Source organism: Canis lupus, chromosome 24, assembly GCF_003254725.2.
Source record: "Canis lupus dingo isolate Sandy chromosome 24, ASM325472v2, whole genome shotgun sequence".
Taxonomy (NCBI): domain Eukaryota; kingdom Metazoa; phylum Chordata; class Mammalia; order Carnivora; family Canidae; genus Canis; species Canis lupus.
Window position 1 is genome coordinate 24,380,913 of NC_064266.1, and position 22,734 is coordinate 24,403,646.

The 22,734-nt window shown below is 37.4% G+C and overlaps 1 protein-coding gene across 9 annotated transcripts in view; it reads right to left on the reverse strand.

Annotated features, from left to right (window-relative positions):
- The window catches only part of LOC112673865 (ubiquinol-cytochrome-c reductase complex assembly factor 1), a 97,151-nt gene that overhangs the window by 50,776 nt on the left and 23,641 nt on the right, over positions 1 to 22,734 (reverse strand). For all 9 annotated transcript variants that reach the window (XM_025469837.3, XM_049100563.1, XM_049100561.1 and 6 more), the window contains 3 exons: positions 20,706 to 20,813; positions 13,306 to 13,378; positions 7,786 to 7,843 (listed from right to left, as the gene is read on the reverse strand). In XM_025469837.3, the coding sequence (XP_025325622.1) occupies positions 7,786 to 7,843; positions 13,306 to 13,378; positions 20,706 to 20,813 (239 nt within the window). The remainder of the gene's footprint in view (positions 1 to 7,785; positions 7,844 to 13,305; positions 13,379 to 20,705; positions 20,814 to 22,734) is intronic.

The following is a 22,734-nucleotide window of genomic DNA, read 5'->3' on the forward strand; positions in this document are numbered from 1 at the left end:
TGTCGGTATCAGCATGTTCCCCCATTCTGTGACAGCTAGAGCCTCTTCCCTCCTACATCAGACAAGGAGGAAGACAGGAACACTGCCTGCAGAGTTCAAAGGAACAAGAGTCCTAACCATGCTTTCCTCCTCTCTGCCTAAATCTGGGAGGGAAAAATTCTTGTTATTCTTGACGCTGACCTCCTGCCATGTATTGGCAGTTCTGAGTATCCTGTCCCGCTTGTTCTGTTTGGGCCTTCTGACAATGCCAGTTGTGTTTTGGCCTTGTTTCTCCCTAATGGTAGTTTATAAAGCTGCTCAGAGAGGATCTGATTTTGACTTCAATGAAAACTAGTGGGCATTTAAGGTAGGTCTGTCACTCCGGCTGCTATGAAGGAATCCCAAAAGGGGCTTTCACGTAGCTTGTTTCCCTTACTCTGCCACCAGCTGAGGCCAAGCAAGGAAGCAGAGCCTACATGCCCACACTCAAGTCTCAGCAGTGTGCTAATGAATAAGTTTATTTATTTGTGAGCTGGCATGCTTACCCTTTCCCGGGGCTATGTACATGGCTATCTCCACTTAGTTTCTTAAACTCCCTCCCCGTGAAGCCTAACCTTTATGTGTGGAATGTGGGGGCCACAGGACAGTCTGTGGACAGACAAGTGGGGTGAAGCACTTCCTGAAGCCATCTCACCTGACATTGAGGCTCCTCTAGGAACTACACCTGGCTCCTGTGGCCCGCCTGTCAGGTCCACTATAGAGAACAAGCTCCTGGGTAGCATGTACCAGTACTTTTAGGTTATGCAATGTTGATAAAATGATGCTGCATAGGCCTTTGGTTTGTGCAAAAAGCTACATGCGTGAATGAACAGAGTGACTGGATGGGGGAGAGAGAGAAAGGATGTGTACATGGCCAGGGCTCACCATATATAGCAGGTCTGGAGCTGCTGGAATCCAGCGAGAGCTTGAAAGCCCTACAGCTACATCAAAACTGCTGTGGCGGTTTTAAAGAGCCTCTTGCAAAGGCCAGGAGAATCTGCCAGGGTGTCCTCTGGCTGGACTGAGACTGGGACCAGTCTGTTTTCCAACCCCTTCCTACCTGCACAAGTTACTTTTCTTCTTTCCCAGAGGCTTCTTCCCCCAGACTTACAAAAATGTTCCAGTGTTTCCCCCTCTTAAAAAAAAAAAAAAAAAAAAAAAAAAAAAAATGCTTCCCCTCTGTCCTGTTTCTCCCTCTAGTGATCATCTTTCTTAATCACTTGGAATGTCTTAAAAAGTAGTTTATAATTACCTCTTATCCTCCTAAAAACTCCTTAACACCCCATGTGCTCTGGTTTTAGACCCCAGGAGGCCAATGCAACTGCTTCCTTTGACCATCTCCAGGCAGTCCCCCTTCCCCTTGTGCTTCCATAAGATCTGCATGTCTGCTATACATAGCACTTATTACCCTGTACTGTTTTCAGGTCTACTTACTTGTTGCCTCTCCCAGAACATAGACAGTTCCATACAGTTGATGATCAGTGCTATGCTGTTCATATTCATGGGAAGAAACCCCCATCCCCATGACCACCAAAAGGAGACACTCGAAGTACTGCAGAAGGAACAGTTAGCTTTGAATTTGAGTCTCAGATCCTTCATTGCAGATGAAGAGGCCTGTGACAAATTCCTTAAAATCATCAAAATCATCTCCCCAATTGTAAAATGAGGGGGTTGAACTAGATGTGTTTTATTTTTTATCTTTTTAAAAATATTTACTTATTTACTTGAGAGAGAGAGAGGGAGAGAGAGAACAGGGGGGAGGGGCAGAGAGAGAGGGAAACAGACTCCCAAGCTGACTCCACGCTAAGTGTAGAGCCAGATGCAGGGCTCAATCTCATGATCCTGAGATCGTGACCTGAGCTGAAATCTAGAGTCAGTCACTGAACCAGCTGAGCCACCCAGGCACCTCTAGATCTGTTGTTTTTAAGCTGTGGTCTGAGTTTCCACAGAATTATGTAAGGGTCCCTTACCAGTGGGCACATTGTAAAGATCTGAAGTGAGGTCATTCCCACTTCCTCAACCCAAGTAGCAATTCTTTATCTATTCGTACATGGTAACTGAACATAAAATTTCATTTTTTAAAAAGATTTTATTTATTTATTTGACAAAGAGAGAGGGCACAAGCAAGAGGAGCAGCAGATGTAAGCAGAGGGAAAAGCAGGCTCCATGCTGAACGGAGTAGAGTGCCTCAACATTGGGGTTCAATCTCAGGACCCTGGGATTATGACCTAAACTGAAGGCAGACACTCAACCAACTGAGCCAACCAGGCACCCCTAAAATTTCATTTTTAAAAAGGGCTCAGCTGGTAAAAAGATTAAACCACTAGACCCCTACACCTGCAATGCTTTACATTTAAATCATCTCTACACACAATGTAGCCTTCAAACCCAAAATCCCGAGATCAAGAGTCACATGCTCCACAGATCAGACCAGCCGGAGCCTCTACAATTTACAGATTTATGTTTAAGAATAAGCAGGTACTTCAAATAATAAATAGCATTAATAAATGTTTATTTTAAAAGTAAATTAATTAAATAATATTAGTATTAATAAGCAATTATTTAATTATTACTTCAGTAGTTTTAATTACCAATGAGGAAAGCAACTTAATACTTTGAGCCACCCAGATCTATACTTTGAATTTCCTCTCCACCATGTACTAACTAGTTGTTTGGGCAACTTCTCTGACTTCTCTAAGCTGCTGATTCCTCATATGTGAAATAAAAATAAACTAGTTGTAAGAATGTGTGAGAAAGGGATCCCTGGGTGGCGCAGCGGTTTGGCGCCTGCCTTTGGCCCAGGGCACGATCCTAGAGACCCGGGATTGAATCCCACGTCGGGCTCCCCGTGTATGGAGCCTGCTTCTCCCTCTGCCTATGTCTCTGCCTCTCTCTCTCTGTGTGTGACTATCATAAATAAATAAAAATTTTTAAAAATTAAAACTTAAAAAGAAATAAAGAAAACTTAAAAAAAGAATGTGTGAGAAAATATATGTAAAATAAATAAAAGATAAATAGATACTAGTAAAAAGCTTAGTAATTATTATATTTATGATACACCTGACTTTAAAATAATTTTTAAAAATACAAACTGCAGGGGCACCTGGCTGGCTCAGTCTGTGTTGCATGTGACTCTTGATCTCTGGGTTGTAAGTTCAACCCCCATATTGGGTATATAGATTATTTAAAAATGAAATTAAATAAATAAATAAACAAAATAAAAATTAAATAAATAAAATTAAATTTAAAAATACAAACTGCAATTTACTCTCTGCATTCCATCTCCATCATAGGCATATTCTAATTTTATTTAACCAATTCCGTTTTCTAAAATTAACTTCTGCATCTAGAAAGTATTAGTATTTCATGACTACAAGAGAAGTCTCTAACAAATCTATTAAAGCCAACATAAATTCCAGCTACATACATGTAACCACCAGAGAAACTTAAGTAGGAGCAGAGCTCTGTCATTCTCACCCAACCAAAAGACAACACCAGGACCTTTCCAAATGCTGTGGGGCCCAAGTCAAACCTGGGGCTATCAGTTACTTAATGAACAATTATTGATACAAACTAAGAGTAAGACATGGAACTGAGGAAAGTAATACCCCATTCTCAAATCTTTCTGAAAAGATAATAAAAGTAATTCTTGCTCTCAATAAATACACCATCCACAAAGAAGACTGAAACAATAAAACATAATAATGTTTGTATGACCAAGGTGTCTAAAATTCTGAGAACATAGAAGAGGAACTAACTCTTGCCCTCAAAGGGTAGGGAAGGCTTCAAAGAGAAGTAATATCTGAGTTGGATACTGAATGAAAAACAGGAGTTTGTCAGGTGGAGAGGAGGAAGAAGGGCTTTCAGGACAGAAGAAAACTTTGTACAGAAGACTTGATATTTCTATTATTTAATATTGTATTATCTTGCAGAGGAGAAAGTGGTGATGATAGTGGTACCTAGAATAGCACCATACGAGACTAGCAGAGGTGGCATATTTAGTGGGGTATGAATGCCATGCTAAGAAACATACTTTGTCCCGAGAATAATGGAGAATAATTAAGGAGTGTGTGTGTGTGTGTGTGTGTGTGTGTGTGTATGTGTGTGTGTGCTGATTCAATTTGTATTGAGAAGACCAATGGCATATGAAGATGGAAATTGGAGGCCCAAGACCAGTTTCCAGGTACTGCTGCTTATAACCCAGTAAAATCAATTGAATGGATAACATCTTAAATTTTTCTTTAAAGTGAATTCAGGGATCCCTGGGTGGCGCAGCGGTTTGGCGCCTGCCTTTGGCCCAGGGCGTGATCCTGGAGACCCGGGATCGAATCCCACGTCGGGCTCCCGGTGCATGGAGCCTGCTTCTCCCTCTGCCTGTGTCTCTGCCTCTCTCTCTCTCTCTGTGACTATCATAAATAAATAAAAATTTAAAAAAAATAAAAAATAAAAAAATAAAGTGAATTCAAATGGAATGGAAAATATCAGATTATCTGACATTGGTAGGGATAAGTTTTTCAAAACTGTAGTATCAGATATGTGTGAGTTCTGGGTTGCAAAGTAAAATTTATTTTTTACTGTGGGTCATGGTAAAAAAAGTTTGAGACCAGATAAAAGGGTTTCTGATGTGGACGCCTGAATGGATTGCAGTGCCATTGTCCAGGACAGGGAACAGAGGAGGAGGCCTGCCTTTATTAAGTCCACATTTGGATTCAGGGAAGCCAGACAGCAACCTTTCTTAACAATTTTTCAGCAACCACAGTCAAAACTAATCTTGTTCAGCAAAGACAAAGGACACATGGTCATTGCAGCTGCAGGCTCACATGAATACACAACTGATAAGGGCCCTCTAGAAACTGGAACTACCCAGAAAAACTTTAGAACTGGTGAAAGCAGACAGGATAAGGGAATCATCAACACCTCCCCCAGGGAACTAAAAGGATGTGAGAAATCCTGTCCCTATTCTTTTTTTTTTTTTTTTTTTTTTAATTTATTTATGAAAGTCACACATAGAGAGAGAGGCAGAGACACAGGCAGAGGGAGAGGGAGAAGCAGGCTCCATGCACCGGGAGCCCGACGTGGGATTCAATCCCGGGTCTCCAGGATCGTGCCCTGGGCCAAAGGCAGGCGCTAAACCACTGCGCCACCCAGGGATCCCCTCCTGTCCCTATTCTAAGAGCCAATTGGGAGCAATCACCCTTGGGAACCCAAGCAAGCTTTCTGCAAAGTCCACTTCCAGGGTATTCTGTTTATTAGGGGTTATTTTTTTTCTTGAGGGGTGAGGAGGATTCTTTTATAACTGCTTTCTAAGCCTTTCTACTTCTCCCTCATACTACCACCTACAGGAGTTATTTCAACCCTACACATCTCTAGCAAGTCGACTTAGTCCCATAATACTGGATTTGGCTACCCCGCAGTTATCCTCCTGGAGTGTCAGGCTAAGAGAAGAAGGCAGGAAGAACATAGCTTCTCCATAGATTTGGAGTGGATCCATTACTCCTAATACCCCTATTGCTTAGAAGAGAAAGTTTCCCCAATTCTTCTTGGAGGATGACAGCACAGTTGGGCACCAAACCGCATTTATGACAACCCTGACCATTAAATTCCTCCATAAACCTGCTTTAGACACTTCAGACAAGTGGCTGTCCTCAAATACTCCATGTCCTTGCACATATGTTCTGTGTTTTGCTCCTGATATTCCCTCAACCTAGAATGCCCTCCTTTTCTCTGACAGAAATTCTACTCATCCTTCATGGTACATCTCAATGTCACTTCTACCACAGAGCCACTCTTTACCCAATAATCTCAATAATCTTCTCCATGCCTCCAACACCAAATTTGGTTTTAGTCATACCTATAGTATCTGTTTGCACCTTGGGCACAGCACTTCTTTCACTGTCATCCATTATAGGCAATTGTACTTTCAGCCTGGTATTTGCTAGATTAAGTTTCTTAAGGTGCACCCCATGTCAAACCCTTCTCTCCAAAGCCCCACAGTCCTTAACTACAGTGAGTTCTCAATAAGAATTTGCTGGTTCAAACTGAAAAGCTATTGATTCATTCCACCAAAGCCTGCAGATCATAACAACTAAAGAGGAATGGGGGGGGGGGGGAGGAGACCAAGTGTAGATCTGAAGCAGACAGCCTCCCTCCCCCTACTTAACTGGTAGCAGTACTCCCCACTCCTCTGAGAAATTAAAACCAACCTCAGCAAGGAAGGCACAGCAGGCATGTTTGGAAATGGTGTCTATCTTGAAAGAACTATAAGTAGTTTCAAGGTTCTCTTGCCCACTATTAGTCAGGGATTGACCTTGGGATGTGGTCACAAGGATTATATATTTTATTTTGCCATCCACTCCCTCTAACACTCTGATACCTCTAGCTATATGGGTAATAAAGAGTCTTTCATACAAGCTCTGAATATTATCTTTGAGCTCCTCTGGGAACAGCCTAGCCTCCTCTCAACCCTCCCACCTTTCCAGTGAGTAATTCTGCAGTGCCACCTCTGCAGTCCTCTCCTTTTGAAAAAGTGGTTTTCCTCTCAGTATATCCAGCTTCCCTCCCTAAACCTTTTCTTAACCTTCACCATTCAGAAAAAAGGTAGCCTGCCTTCTCAACTGCCTAAAAGACATGGTACATTTCAAAGAATAGACAGAACTAGTAAAGGTTTTGATAGTTGTGGCTTCCTCTGTGATCCCATAGGCACTATTTACTTACTCAGATTTATTAAAGAACTTAGCCATTCTGACTTATCACTATTGTAAATGTCTTATCTCCCTCATTAGACTGTGAGCTTCTTGAGAACCACTGTTACTCCCAGCAAACTGCCCAGGACATAGTGTGCACTCAAGGAAGTACCCGCTTATAAAAAATAACATAAAATAAGTTGCCATCTTATGCCCCTTAGCCAATCTCAGTGTCTATGAGAGTTCAGAAGGAGAAATATTTCAGAGGTGATCAAAACCAAAAAGTCTTTATATAGTAGTCTGTCCTGTGATGCAAAGCTCAGCTGAAGGCAGTCTCAAACAAGGGTCCTTTTGACAGAGCAACCATTCCCCACGTTCCTCAGATACTCACTATGGTCAAAGTAGTAAACTTAGTTCTCTAGAATTTACTTTCCCGAGATCTGGCAGTTCAATAAATGCATTCCCCAGCCCCCACTTCAACGTCTCTCCTATATCCTTCTGACCTTTAATACTGTGTGTAACATTAGATGAAAAATTGATTTTTTTTTTTTTTTGGCTACTTAATTTGCAGCTGAAGAAAAAATATACTGTTTAAGGTGTTAAATATTTTTACATGCAACAAACCTGGCATGAATCTAACCTGTATGCACATTTTAGAGGTACAGGCGTAAATGTCAGTGCTGTAATTTGTTATAGGTTTCTGATGACCAGCAATGAAAATGACCACGGATTCTCACAATTCAAACCACTTTTACGTAAATGTGAACTTTCCTAAAACAGCCAAGGGAGAGAACTTTCCATCTGAGCTCAGAGAGTCTCTTAGAGATACTGATAGCATTGTTCACTAGGTTAGGTGTTCTTTGAGAAAAGCCTACAAATACTAGTTTCTTTCTGGGACTATGCTTTGACCTTTAATAAAAATGTGCTTTAAGACACTAGTTATTAAAATGAAAGGAACAGTTTTTAATGCCTAAACAACTGCCATTTTACATAATCAGCCCTGCTGAAGGCTATACCTTACAAGTCAGCAGTGTTAAAAAAAAAAAAAATACATTTGGTAACTTCATTTAAATTGCTCACTTACCAGACATGAAGTAGAGTTATAAGAAACCATGAATTGAATGTATCAGGCATCTGACATCCTAGAAAATAACAATAAAGTATAAATATGTGAGGGTTTAGAGAAGGAATACTGACTATATATTAAATATTGGTAGGAGTCTATTCAACTCAAATACTTGGCAGTTACAGTGCTCTCTGATTATGCGACCATGAGAGGGCCAGTGGAACCACAGGACAAAATGACAGACTGAAAGAGCATTGAATACAGCCAGAATGCATAATCCTCACTTTAATCCTGAAGAAAGGTATTGAATGCCTTCCAGTTACAGCCCTGTACCACTTTGCTGTGTGGCCTTCAGCATATCGCTTTTCTACTCAGATGCTTGGTTTTCTCACTTTGTATAATGTGGCCTAGATGATCTGTATGGTTCCTTCCAACTCACATGCTATTTTCCCTTTCTGGTCTCAAATTCATCTGGAAAGGTAGGCAGATACTACTTTACCTACCCCACTTAAGTATAGGTGTCTTTCACTGGAACTCTACTGAGAAGTCTAAGTTCTAGTTTCTTTTTCCCGCCTTCCTTCTTTAAGGCAACTCAGTGTACTATGAACATGGGTATGCTAAATGATTCACCCAAAATAAATGACCAAGAGAAAAAATGGGGCTCTAGGAAGCTGCAGATGAATAAGAAAGCATATCACATCTAATGAAAGGCCATTCATCTCCCCCCAAGAATGACAAAACCTTAAGATATTAAAACTCAGGTCAATGCTTAGACATCCATATCTCCCAATTCTCAGATGGCTACGAAATGCCTCTGGCTAGATGAGGGCCCCCCCACTGAATTTACCCTTTTATCACATAACAGAAAGAAAAGCTGGTGCAAGAGGACAAAGAAAAGTGACTATCAGTGATCAATTTGGGCCCTTTGGGTAGAATTTGTCCTACCCTGCAGTAAACAATGAAATATACAATGTACTAAATGATGACAAACTGGGGCCACTAGGAGAGAAAACACAGAGCAGAATCTCTGTGAAGAAGAACACTAACATCACCAATAATAATAAAGAACTCTAATTCCTTGCGGGCTTACTTTGTGTGAGACACTGTAACTGATGCTTACATGCACGAGCTCAATGAATCCTACCAACAGGCCTATGAGGTGGGTATTAACAATAACCTCAATGACAGGTATGAAAATGGACTCTCAGAGAGATCATGACAATTGCCCAAGCTCACACAGCTATAAAATGAAACATCTAGGATCAAATTCAGATCTGCTTGCTCCTAGGCACTTCAGTCTTAATCACTAACTGCTTCTCTAATACTAATATATCAGAAACTAACATTCGCTAAGGACCCATATTTCCTGCCAGGTCCACTGCTAGTCACATCAATACATTATCTCACTTAGTCCTCACTTTAACCCCGAAGGGAGGCATTATAATCCTCAGTTTAGAGATAAGGAAACAGGCTCAAAAAGGCTAAGTAACTTGAGGGCAGACACAATATAACAAGCTAGTGGTTGGGCTGGAGTTTAAGTCCAGGTCTGTCACAAAGTGACACCAAAATACTCTGGTGAGCTTACTGGGAGGTGCCCAGCAGTTGTCAAGTGGACTTCCTCTTGGAACCCAGCAGGAGGGAGGTGAAGGCTGGCCTGGCCAACCATACAGCTATTAAGACACATGCCATCTGAGAGTGGGCCAACCACTCTCCACCTAGAACAAGAATAGCCATGAGAAACTCTCAAGCCCAGATCTGAAGTTGGGTCTTTTTTGGATGCTAGAACAAAACATTAAAAAGAAAAGTTTTCTTGGAAGTCTGTCTTTCAATCTGGAAAATGAAAATTGGCTGCTTCTAAAGGACAATCTGTTCAATTGCTACCTCTACATCAAAGCTTCTCAGCAGCCTCCAGGAGCCTTTCCAATTTTCTCCGAGAGGGAATCAATTCTTGGGCTGGAAAGCACAGACAGACAGACAGGCCAGCAGTTGGACCTGGGTCACAATTTTCCATTCTGGGGGTCGGCTCAGGGCTAACGATGGGAAAAGAACTGGCATTTTGATTCCCTGTACCCACTGGGATCAGAACAGAAACCCACAAAGTAAAGGCCTAAGAAACAAGACCACTGAATGTCAGACCATGAGCATTGCAAAAACATAGCAGATCTTTAGCTCAATGAACCGTGTTTAAACACTTCAAAGTTAAAATCCATTATTGTCTTTTGTCAAGATCACACTCTTGTACCAATACATCCTCAGTGCATTATTTTCTGAGGCTAGGTACTTTCATTGGATAAAAATTAAGTAATTCATCACTGTTATGGAGTGGTAGTATCAACACAGTTGTTTGTTTAATACAGGCTCTGGGGTCAGACTTTTCAATTCAAAATCTTGACTGTTATCTCTTACTTGCTAAGTGACTCTAGGTAAAATTATTTAGCTTTCTCAGTGCCTCAGCTGTCTTCTCTGTAAAAATGGGGAGAGTAAGAGAACCTACCTTATAGGTATTTGTGAGGATTAAATGAGATAAGGCTTGTAAAATGTTTAGTACAATAGTTAATATTTAATAAGTACTCAATAAATATTTACTATTGTTGTTTCTCAGTGTGAATTATTTAAACACTAGGGTTTAAAAATATCTTAAATAGCTCACTATTTAAGACTATGTCAATAAAATGATGAACCTCAATCACTGACTCAGAACTTATTCATTAAGGAGGCTCCTCTCCAAAGTATTAAGTCTAAAAGTATTAAGAGCTAAAGACAAAGCAGTTTTTAGACAGTATGGAATTTCAGTATAGAATTAAACACAAACTTTATTGATTGGCTTCATCTGTTCCAAAGTGCTCCTCATAACAAAACTCATCTCCAAAAAACCCCAGTTAGCAAGCCACTGCATGCTCACAGAGGGTATGCTCACTGATGCTACAAATGACATACACCATATCAGAACATCTTGGAAACAACAGGAGTCTGGCTGTGAAGGTATCTCACCAGTCAGAGTCCCCAAGGTTTAGGTCTCTGGATCAAGACCTTTGAGCTCTGAGATGATAGAGAGTCTATAACTTGGGCATTTTATGGGGGCCTATCCAAGAGACTACAGGCCTATTTTTTACTCACAAGCACACTGTGAGTAAAAAACTCATTCTTATACACCTTCATGAATTAACACTGGCTTCACTTTTGTTGGAAGAGTAAGGATGAGAATGCTGAGCTACCTAAGCCTCTATATCCTTTTAAAAAGTTACTGAATGCTCTGGACTCTAAAAGTCAAGCCCTAAAATACCAAAACTCCAAGGAAGCAACAGCCACTTTAAAGGTGTAATCTTGGGAAACAATGTATATATTCTCTTCTTTTACCCCAAATCTGTCTGGCCTACTCTTTAGAATCTTTTTTTTTTTTTTTTGGAAGATGCAAGAAAGTCTCATTATTTTGTAGATATTTCTCTGCCTTCAAATGGTATTTTTCAGATTGGCTCCCTTTTTTATTCACTACCCACAGTTCAGAACCACTTTGGTTTGATTTTAAAATGTAATCTACCCACAAATGACAAAGATGGACCACAATGGAGCATAATACAAATGAACAAGCTATAAGTCTAATATTGAGGTGTACATAACTCTAAGATATATATATATATATATATCAGTTTATAATAATAGAGTATCTCCTAGAGGTAGTTCTCATTTAAAAGCAATAACATACAAAAAATATTAAAATGAATTATAATTTCTAATTTGCAGTTACATTCATTCATAAGCAATATGTTATAGTGGAAAAATTCCTGGCCTTTAAGCCAGACAACATATGATCAAGCCTTAGCTAAGCAACTTTGGGTTACTTAGTCTCTTAAGTTTCAACTATTTCTGAAATGAAAATAAGAATACAAGCCTTCCTACCCTATAAGGTTCTACAACTCCTAATGAGACAGTGTAAAAGCATACCATGTAAATGTGAATTATTAGCATATAATGGTAATAATAATTTTTATAAATTTGTATTTTTAAGTAGCTTACAAAAGCTTATAAATTGAAACATGATATGTTACCTTAAATATGTAATAATAACCTCATTAATCAATCTATAATACTAACTCAAGGATCTTAAAAAATGAGGACTAAGACAAAGAGAACTAGTAAACATTTCAAAATAATTATAAATTCATGAGTTATTTATGGAATCAAATATTAAATAGATATCTGAGGATGAGGTTTTAAAAAGATCTGATGAAAAGTACTTGAGGGACATACATGCAATCCAGAAATCACTTAAAAATCCAGCTTCTAATATGAATAGTTTCTTCATCAAGTAGACAAAGAATATTTTCTCCTTTCAGACCAATTTGTCGTAATATGAGGAGTTTTTAGAGATTAAAAACAAGCAAGAAAGTTTTCTTTTGTCACTATGAATAAATAAGAAACAGAAGGTAGACACTAAATCAGGATTATAAGTCAGTAGGGTATTTTAAGTTCCTAACATAACATCAATTTGCTGAAATTGTAAAATCACCAAAACAACTTGCATTTGGTTTTTAAAAACCAAAATAGCTATTAAATAATCCAAACTGCAACTAGCTATCTTCCTTGTTTAACATAATTCCATATAAATATTTGCTTTCCGTGAAAAATATCAAGATATACAGTTAAGTGTTTGTTGCTTGCAGGATAATGGCTGTTACCACAGATGTGCACAGCACACATTATTTTCCAAAATCTGTGGAACTGGAAACAGCTTAAACTTTCCTAATTACTTCACAAGTACCTGCTTTAACTAACTTTATTTATAACTAAGAGGTTTATGGCTTCAAAATAAATACTATATTTATGTAATCAATTGATAATGGTGGTCTAAACCAGTAAAACCCTTTTGGAAAACAATTTATCAATGGGATATAAATAAAAAATTATATATATATATATATATATATATATATATATATATATATATATATGTATATACACCTTTTGACCCAACTGTCCTTCAACAGAAAGAAAACAATCATTAAGCATATGCCAGAACTAACCAAAAACAATTAAAAACTAGAAATAAAAGGAATGATTGGCATAAAAGTTCACTTCATGTCAAAATGCTAAGTAAAACATCCAGAATATAAACAGGATTTGTTTACTATGAGTATTCGTATGTAAAAAGATGCATGTGTGGAAAAAATGTCAAAGTACTGGACAAATTTTTAGGTTTCCTCTTTTTTCAAACTTGTTAAAAATGTCTTATTTATAGAGTTCTTTTGCCGTTGTTTATTCTATTAAAAGAGAAAAATAAGCAGCTTTTATTACACACTTTGTACAGGAAAAACTGTTTCACTAGTGACTCAAAACCTATCCTACTAAGATACAGTCATAAAAATGAAAAATAGATTCTTTTTTTTTAAGATTTTATTTTTAAGTAATCTCTACACCCAACATGGGGCTCAACTTACAACCCCAAGATCGAGTCACATGCTCTATCTACTGAGCCAGCCAGGCACCCCTTGAAAAGTAGCTTCATTTTCCTTTTCAGAACCATCGAAAACAGTAACTTACTTAGAAAGAATTCCTCGAAGTCAGTTTTCTCCACACAGCTAGTATACATGCGCAGAGCCGCAATCTTAATCTTCTAGACAAAAAAACAAAAACAAACTCAAGATATGACCAAGTGGATGTTCTAGTGCTATCAGATGTAGGTCACAACATCTTATATTTGTTCAACTAAGAGGATGAGGGGATCCCTGGGTGGCGCAGTGGTTTGGCGCCTGCCTTTGGCCCAGGGCGCGATCCTGGAGACCTGGGATCGAATCCCACATCGGGCTCCTGGTGCATGGAGCCTGCTTCTCCCTCTGCCTATGTCTCTGCCTCTCTCTCTCACTGTGTGCCTATCATAAATAAATAAAATAAAATAAATTAAAAAAAAAAAAAACTAAGAGGATGAGCCCAAACCTGTCTCTAGGCAAATTTAATAGCTAAACCAACATAGATTATTTCTTTCTTAAAGCTAACCATTCACAGACTTTACACAAATTTCACATTTTAAGATTCAGCATCAAAATGTCAAAAAGATTTTTCTAATATTTCAATGAAAATCTCTCCTTTAATTCAAACTTTATCACATTTGAGCCTATAAGCCACTATTCAGCATCATTCACATTAACTCTTTATAATCTGAAACCCCTTTATATTAAAAAGTACCCATTCTTCTGACCAAAATCAAACAAACCAAAAAAAAACCTCAATCCTTCAATGTTACCTGAGAAGCACTACTATCCATTGTCCTTTTTATACCTTGGGGAAAGAGTCATTTTTTTCTATATTTTCCCCAGTTTTATAGTTTGCTGATTAAGAGTTTACAAATAAGAGTTTTTAATGAATGCAAAATATAGTAAAAGGATCAGCTTTTTACTATTCCTCAAAGCACTAAGAATTCTTAGGAACGTGATTTGAGTAATGGTTTTAATTTTTTCACTGTGTACTTAAGATTTGTATATTTTACTATGTATACTTTGCATTCCTAAAAATAAGTCTAAAAGTGAAAAATAAATTCTTTTAAGAGTTAAATTGTAGGTCTGAAGACCAACTTAGTGCTAAAGTAAGGAAGCATTTCTAAAGACTTTCAAAATATTTCCTTAAGGATACAATTAAATAAATAAGCCCATCCACAAAAGGCTTATAGCAGCTTATTTTTTTCGTAAAATGATAGAAAATTACAAACTCAAATATGCAGACTAAAAAACACGTACAAACTGAGAATATGATACCAACTGAAGAAAAAACAATCTAGAATTTTAGTAAAGCTATATTATTAAGGTTCAAAGTCACCAAAAATATACTATATCCAATACAATATAATGCTCATTTCTCAATACATTCTACAGTCAAAACAACAGTGTCTTTAGGCAGAAGTACCCAGAATAAATTAAAGGGTTATGTCTCTAGTTGTAATTAAGATTTTTTCTTTGCTAATTGGAGGTCTGTTATGTTTTCAAGGCTTTTAAAGTAAAGCTCATATAGGGGAAAATAAACACATAACAACTGAAAAATAAATATATCTACATGGGAATAAATCAGCATTAGAAGCCAATTTAAACAAAACCCACAGTAAGACACTAAAAAAGAAGAGCAAATTAAACCTAGAAGCAGGCAGAGATATAATAAAAAACAGAAATCAATAAAATTGGAAACAGAAAATCAAAGAAGCCAAGGCTGGTTCCTTAGTAATACCAGTAAAATTAATAAAACGCTAATAGAACTGATCAAGGAAGAAAAGAAAAAAAAGAGAAGATAAAAATTAGTGTTATCAGGGCAAGTAGATGGCTCTGTCAGTTAAGCATCTCCACATCCGGCTCCCCACTCAGTAGGGAGTCTGCTTCTCCCTTTGATCCTCCCCCTTCTTCTGCTCTCTCTTTCTCATTCTCAGTCTCAAATAAGTAAATAAAATCTTTAAAAAAAGAATTAGCAGCATCAAGAACCAGAGAGGGTATCACAATATATCCAAAAGATACTCACAGAATAATAAAGGGATGATTATGAACACCTTTAGGACAACAAATTCAATTACTAGAGCAAATAGACAAATTCCTTGAGAAAAACACAAACTACCAAAACTTCCTAGAATAAATAACATGAATAGTCCTATACTATTAAAGAAATGGGGTTTCTTTAATGTGGTAAAAACAAAAAACAAAAAACAAAAAAAAACCTCTCTCCAAAGAAAACACACTCAATGGCATCACCAAACATCAATGTTTCTTTTTTTTTTTTTTAAAGATTTTATTTATTTATCCATGAGAGACAGAGAAAGAGAGAGAGGGGGCAGAGACACAGGCAGAGGGAGAAGCAGGCTCCATACAGGGAGCCGATGTGGGACTCCATCCCGGAACTCCAAGATCACGCCCCCTGGGCCGAAGGTAGGTGCTAAACCACTAAACCACCCAGGGATCCCCTCAATGTTTCTATCAAACATCTAAAGAAATGATACTACATCTACATAAACTCTTCCAAAAAACAAGAGGGAAGAACACTTCCTAGTTCTTTCTATAAGGCAAATATTACTGATATCAAAACCAAAGTCATCAGAAGAGATTAAAATTATAGAACCATAGTTTCATGAATATAGATGTAAAAATCCTTAACATTAACAAATATTAACATCAAATCCAGCAATATTTTAAAAAGACAATAAATCACGACCAACTGGGATTTATCCCTAGAAAGCAAAGCTGATTGGACATTTAAAAATAAATCAATGTAATTCACCATATTAGCAGGCTAAAAAAGAAGCCTTTTAACTTTGTTAACATCTGCAGCTCTAGAAAGCATTTGACACAGAAGTCATTTTGGGAAGTACTGGTCTGCATCATCATCAAACTAATGATATCCTAATATCATTATCCCAATGCTTTGGCTTTGACAGGCCTATTTCTATCCTCAAGACAGGGAGTTTAGGACATCTGTTAACTCTTCACTTCAGTCAAAAATAATTTATTGAGTACCTAACTCCGTGCCTGAAATGGATTTGGATGTTAGGAATAGAGCAGTAAATAAAAAGTCAAAAACTATTCTGTTTTCATGAAGCTTACAGCCTATTTCAGCTATAGACACATTGATACTTTTTTTCTTTTTTGCCAATAAACATGAGAAGACACTCAACATTACTAGTAACCAGAGGAATGCAAATTAAATAAAAAATGCCATTTCGCATCATCTAATTGGTAAATATTAAACAGTTTGACAGTATCAAGTGTTGGAAATGATACTGAACCTTTAAACTCTGATGGACATATAAACTGATAAAACTGATGAATAATTTACTACGCTTAACAATATTCATAGACTAGAACCCAGTAATTCCATCTCTCTCTCTCAAGAAATTCCTGTACAACCTAAAAGGTTCTGTCATTATGAAAAAGCTAAAACTACTGTCTTTGTTACAGGAATAGTTAAACTGTACTTTAATTATATGATATGAAGCTATTCAGCAGTTGAAATGAAAAAAATCAGATCACCACTCAAAAACATAATGTTGACTAATAAAAACAGGTTGAAAAGTGAAATATTATATAGTTTTTATGAACACAATATATAATGGTATATATATTGTTTATGGATAAAAAGATGAGTGGTAGAAGAACAAAAATTTACAAGGGAATAACAACCAACTTTCAAATAGTAATTATCTTGGTGGAGGAAGAAAGAGAAGAAAGGAGAAATGGGCTGGATTTTTTCTGTAAAAGTTTATCCTGGAAAATACAAAACTAAAGCAAATATGGCAAAAATTAATTATCTGTCAAATATGGGTACTGGTATATAAATGTCAACACATTTACAATTTTATCTTATTTTTTAAAATATTTTATTTATTTAGTTGAGAGAGAAAAAAAAAGAGAGAGAGAGAGAGATCACTAGCAGGGGGAAAAGTAGGGGGAGAAGCAGACTCTGCTGAGCAGGACTTGATCCTAAGACCCCAGGATCATGACCTGAGCCACAGGCAGATCCTTAACCACTGAGCCACCCAAGTGCCCCCACATTTACACTTTTAAGTAAAATTCCTAATGGCCTATTTTTTAAATTTTTTTTCTAACTCTGCAGTTTCCTTCAGATTCTAATAGAGTCCTCTAGGTTCATTCTGCCTGAGAAAGACAGATTTGCCACCAAGACCCAAATCTTCTCTTGAAAAGGTTTTTCCCACCACATGTTTATGAAGAAAGCCTTCATTACAAATAATAAAGACCTCACTAGACTGGCTAGTGTATTTATACAGTGCTCAAAATGTGGCAATCAGAAGCATTTTATAGTTCCTCACTTTTCCTGCAGTGAAGCCAAGCCTTTATACTTGGGTGAGCCATTTTCCTGGACAAATGTCTAAAGCAAGTCCCCTAAGACCATCACAGAGGGACTGGAAATAACAACTTGGGGAAAGAACTTCTTCCAAGATTCATGCATTAATATAAGTTAAAGAGGTGGGTGAACTAAATTCCACCCAGTCAATACAAATTATTCTGGTTCTCAGATGACTTCATGTTTATTTCATTCTAACTCTGGAAGACTTCATCAGTGTCCCTGATGAAAACACAAGCACCTAAGACAGCTTTAAGAAATGAAAATCAGCTCTCCCACTGACATTTGCATCTTGTGCCATCTTACAAGATGAAAAATGAATGTAGTAAAAGGTTTGCACTAACAGCTGTGTGAGAGTTGGAGGGGCTTTGAAGTCATTTGAACCTTCTATTCCATACTGGAATTCCTTCTACAGCATTTTTGGTTCTCAACCATCTGGGCCACTGTTCAAACGAGTCCAATGACCTTGTGAGGTTACCTATCCCCCTGAAGGACAATTCTTGTTAGATTTTTGTTTTATTGAATGTAAATCTGCTTCATGTAACATTCATGAAATATCCACTGCCCAGTGGAATACCTTAGATTAAGTTTCTTTTCTTTTTTCTTTTTTTTTACAAATACCTGAGAAGAACCATCACCTCTTTTATCCAGGGTAAGCATCCCTATTTCATTCAACCACTCTTCACTCAATATGATTCCTGAAGCCTTCACAAGGCTCACTGCCCACTTCTGAATGCATTCTAGTTTGTAAGTGTCCTTCAGAACAGAAATAATTTTTTGGCTTTATGCTAATCTGGAAACTGCCTATTCTATGACATGTGACTGAACCGGGCAAATGTTGTCCTTGTCTTACCTGATGTTGCTACAAAAGATAACGAAAAAGAATGGTTATTTCAGGACAAACAGGTAAGGAAAAGCTACACTTAAATTCCTAAATAAGAATCTAGAAGAAAAATGAAACTACATATGAAAATGTTACAGGAAAAAATGGAGGAGAGATGGTTGATAATGCTGATGTCAAGCAGATTTTACTTCCTAATGAAAGACATGTGAAAATACAAAACTCAAAGGATCTTTCCAGTGCAATCCAATACAAGTGTCTAGTCACAGATATCTAAGTCATCATTTGCTGAAAAGGGCTTATAATCTTTCAAAATGCAAAGTTATACTTATGTTTTCCACTCAAATCATACTAGAACATCATATTTTGATGTTTTGATGTCACAAATTTTAAAATAAAGGTTACAGAAGGTAGATACTGCCATACCACAAAGCCCTTTAAAATGCAAATATTAAGCACTTAGTTGAGGTCACAAGGAACCAAGAAAAATCAAAAGGCTAACTTAAACTACAACAGTGAAGAAATTTTCCTGATGATTTAGTAATCCTCCAAATGGTAGCCAACTTTCCCTCTGGAATCATAAAAAAAACAGACTAGACAAAAGCAATGGTAGCAACCAAGTGGAACTCAACCATCAAGAAATGAATAAAACAGTAAATTTTTCCTTTTTTTTCCCTTTCTGCTCTCATTTCCCTTTTCTTTTAATTAATTTCTAATTTTCAAACAAAACACATATTTTAAGTTGTTGAGTCCAAATGCCACAATCACAAACATTTTTTAATAAGGGAAAATATTCTTGTTAAAAACATTACCAGACATACCAATGATTATCATTTGCCTAAAGATTAAGATGTAAAAAAAAATAACTTCAGTGAATATAACTAATATTTCACTGATGATTAAAAAGGCACTTCGTAATCTTAGGGTCTCAAGAACATCATTATTACCTATATATGTGTTATCTTTTATACTTTTCAAAGTCTCTTAAAAATAAATGCTTGTGGAATCCCCATTTGCTTTTCAGAATTTATGTCAAAAGAGATTAGAGAGAGAAGCCTATACTTGCTGCAGTGAGAATTCAGAAAGAAAACTAGATACTCGGGATCCCTGGGTGGCGCAGCGGTTTGGCGCCTGCCTTTGGCTCAGGGCGCGATCCTGGAGACCCGGGATCGAATCCCACGTCGGGCTCCCAGTGCATGGAGCCTGCTTCTCCCTCTGCCTGTGTCTCTGCCTCTCTCTCTCTCTCTGTGACTATCATAAATAAATAAAAATTAAATAAAAATTTAAAAAAAAAAAGAAAACTAGATACTGCAAGAAGAAACTACATGTAAAGTCTATATTAAAACTGAAATTCTAATTTGAATCCATCCTGTTAAAATTGTATAACTGGCATTATTTGATCATTTGGGGCAAAGCTATGATGTTTTCTAGAAAAGTCCTCCCTACTGCTTTGTGTTGATTTGCTTTGATTAACATATAACTTATGACTGATTAGGCTCATTCAACATTCTAGCAACCTTGAAAAGCATTAAAAGGCACTTCTGCAAAAAAAAAAAAAAAAAAAAAAAAAAAAAAGGCACTTCTGCTATAAAGGTAGAGAGAAATGGTAGCACCAGGAAATAACTGAGCTAATATTTTATTACTTTAATTGGTTAGAGGCATTGTTATAAAAACCCAGGGGCAATACATACCTGATGCAGAGAAGATAGTCATTCATTTATAGCAACTACTATAAAGCAAATAATGTGGTAGACCAAGACTTGACTAGGAATGACACAGCTAGCAAATATCCCTCCATAATAAGAATTACAATAAACTGCAGAATTGATTAATTTAAAAAATGCTTATTAGTAAAATTTTAATAAAAGTCACTACAATGACCTAGTAAAAAAATCACTTATGAATATGGATTCATCAGTGAGTAATATTTCCATTAAGAATGCTACCCATCTACTTCCTTGGAACTCATTTGTATGGAATATCATGTAGCAAGAGCCTGGAAAGTCCAGTCTTATTGGCTTACTTGTACTGAGACACTTTTAAGGAATCAGGTTAAGGGAACAGAGAGAGTACTCCAGACCCACAAATACATAGATCTGACTTGGGAGTTGGGGATGGGGAGGGCGCGGCAGGAAGCGGACACAATACATTTCAAAGTTCTGAAAATGTATGAATTTCACAAAAGCAAAGCAGAAGCTTTAAAAAATCTTCTATGAGGAGCAGAAGGCACAAAGCCCAAAATGAAAATGAGAAAAATTTTAAAAGACTTTACCCATTTACTGTATTTCAAAGGTCCTGTAAATCCCATGGCTTCTATTATCTTCGTGAAGGCACCAACCTTCTCCTCAACAGGCTGTGGGGAATCCTTGGTAGTAGAAAGCTATTTAATCAAAAAGAAGGGGACAAAATTAGTTGCAAAATCAGTTTTTTTAAAGAGTTATTTATTTATTTTATAGAAGGGGGGCAGAGGGAGAGAAAATTTTTTTTTTTTTTTTTTTTTTTTAGAGAGAGAGCATATACACACACACAAGCAGGGGGAGAGGCAGAGAGAGAGGGAGAAGCAGACTTCCCTCTAAGCCAGGACCCCACACCGGGGCTTGATCCCAGCACCTTGGGATCATGATCTAAACCAAAGGCAGAGGCTTTACCAACTGAGCTACTCAGGTGCCCAAGGAGAGAAAGTCTTAACCAGACCTCTTACTGAGTGCAGAACCTAACGTAGGGCTCAATCTCACAACCCTTGGATCACAACCTGAGCCAAAACCAAGAGTCAGGCACTTGACCAACTACACCATTCGGGCATCCTGAAAAATAATTTTTAAAAAAAGAATGCTTTTGGGCAGCCCCAGTGGCGCAGCGGTTTAGCACCGCCTACAGCCTGGGGCGTGATCCTGGAGACCCGGGATCGAGTCCCACATCGGGCTCCCTGCATGGAGCCTGCTTCTCCCTCTGCCTGTGTCTCTGCCTCTCTCTCTCTGGGTCTCTCATGAATAAATAAAATCTTAAAAAAAAAAAAAAGAGTTGGGATGCTTAACTGAGTGAGCCCCTCAGGTATCACTATAATCTGATTTAAAAAAAAAAAAAAAAAGAATGCTTTTGTTTCTTATTAGGTCTAAGGGCATTTTTTATTGCTTAGATTTTTTTTTTTTATACCTAGAATTTCTAATTCTCATTTTTCTGGGCATCTTATCACTCAGTGCAAATACATCTGGAACTCCACATAATAGGTGTCCTTCAAATTTCAGACCCATCTTATTAACCATATGCCTATGAACCCATATCTAGGAAATAACAGATTTGGGCTATCAGAATAAAAGTGTTATGGGGAAAAAAAGGTGCTATGGAAAAGAGTACTTTTAAAAGTAAATCTTGACCCTCATTTCCCAAAGAATTCTGAGAAAAGGAAAGCTCTATGGTTTTGACATAACAGGAAAAGGAAAGAAAACTATTGTCTGAAAGCAGTCAAAAGTTATTCAAAATCATAATCAACTCAGGGCTCTGCAAGCCCTGAATAAATGTTCCTAAACTCATATTTTTTAGGGTACCTCAGTGGCTCAGTTGGTAAAGTATCTACCTCTGGCTCAGGTCATGATCAAAGGGTCCTAGGATCAAGCCCTGCATCAGGTTCCCTGTTCAGTGGGGAGTCTGCTTCTCCCTCTCTCCTTGCCCTTACCCCCTGATCATGCTTGCTCTCTCTCTCTTTCTGTCAAATAAATAAAATCTTTTTAAAAATAAATAAATAGGGATCCCTGGGTGGCACAGCGGTTTGGCGCCTGCCTTTGGCCCAGGGCGCAATCCTGGAGACCCGGGATCGAATCCCACGTCAGGCTCCCGGTGCATGGAGCCTGCTTCTCCCTCTGCCTGTGTCTCTGCCTCTCTCTCTCTGTGTGTGTGACTATCATAAATAAATGAAAAAAAAAATTAAAAAAAAAAATAAATAAATAAACTCATTTTTTAGTATAACACATTTTATTAATGACTATTGAAAATATGAGTCCTGTTTGCAAATAGACTCCAAGAAAAACCTATCCTAATGCTAGGCCTCTCCAAATGAAGGCAGGCTATATAATCAATAAGAAATTCTCCAGAAGTTAAATATTACTTTAAACATATAATATGTCTTAACATATAAAAATCTTCACATTACTTTTAACATATAAAACCCATAACAATTTTTTTCTCTAAAGTGTTTTCCAAGCAAGACAGTACAAGAAGAGATATAGGACATAGGATCAGAAGCTGTAGATTCAAATATTCGTTGGTCTGTCACTTATCCTTGTGACCTTGGGCAAGTCACTTCA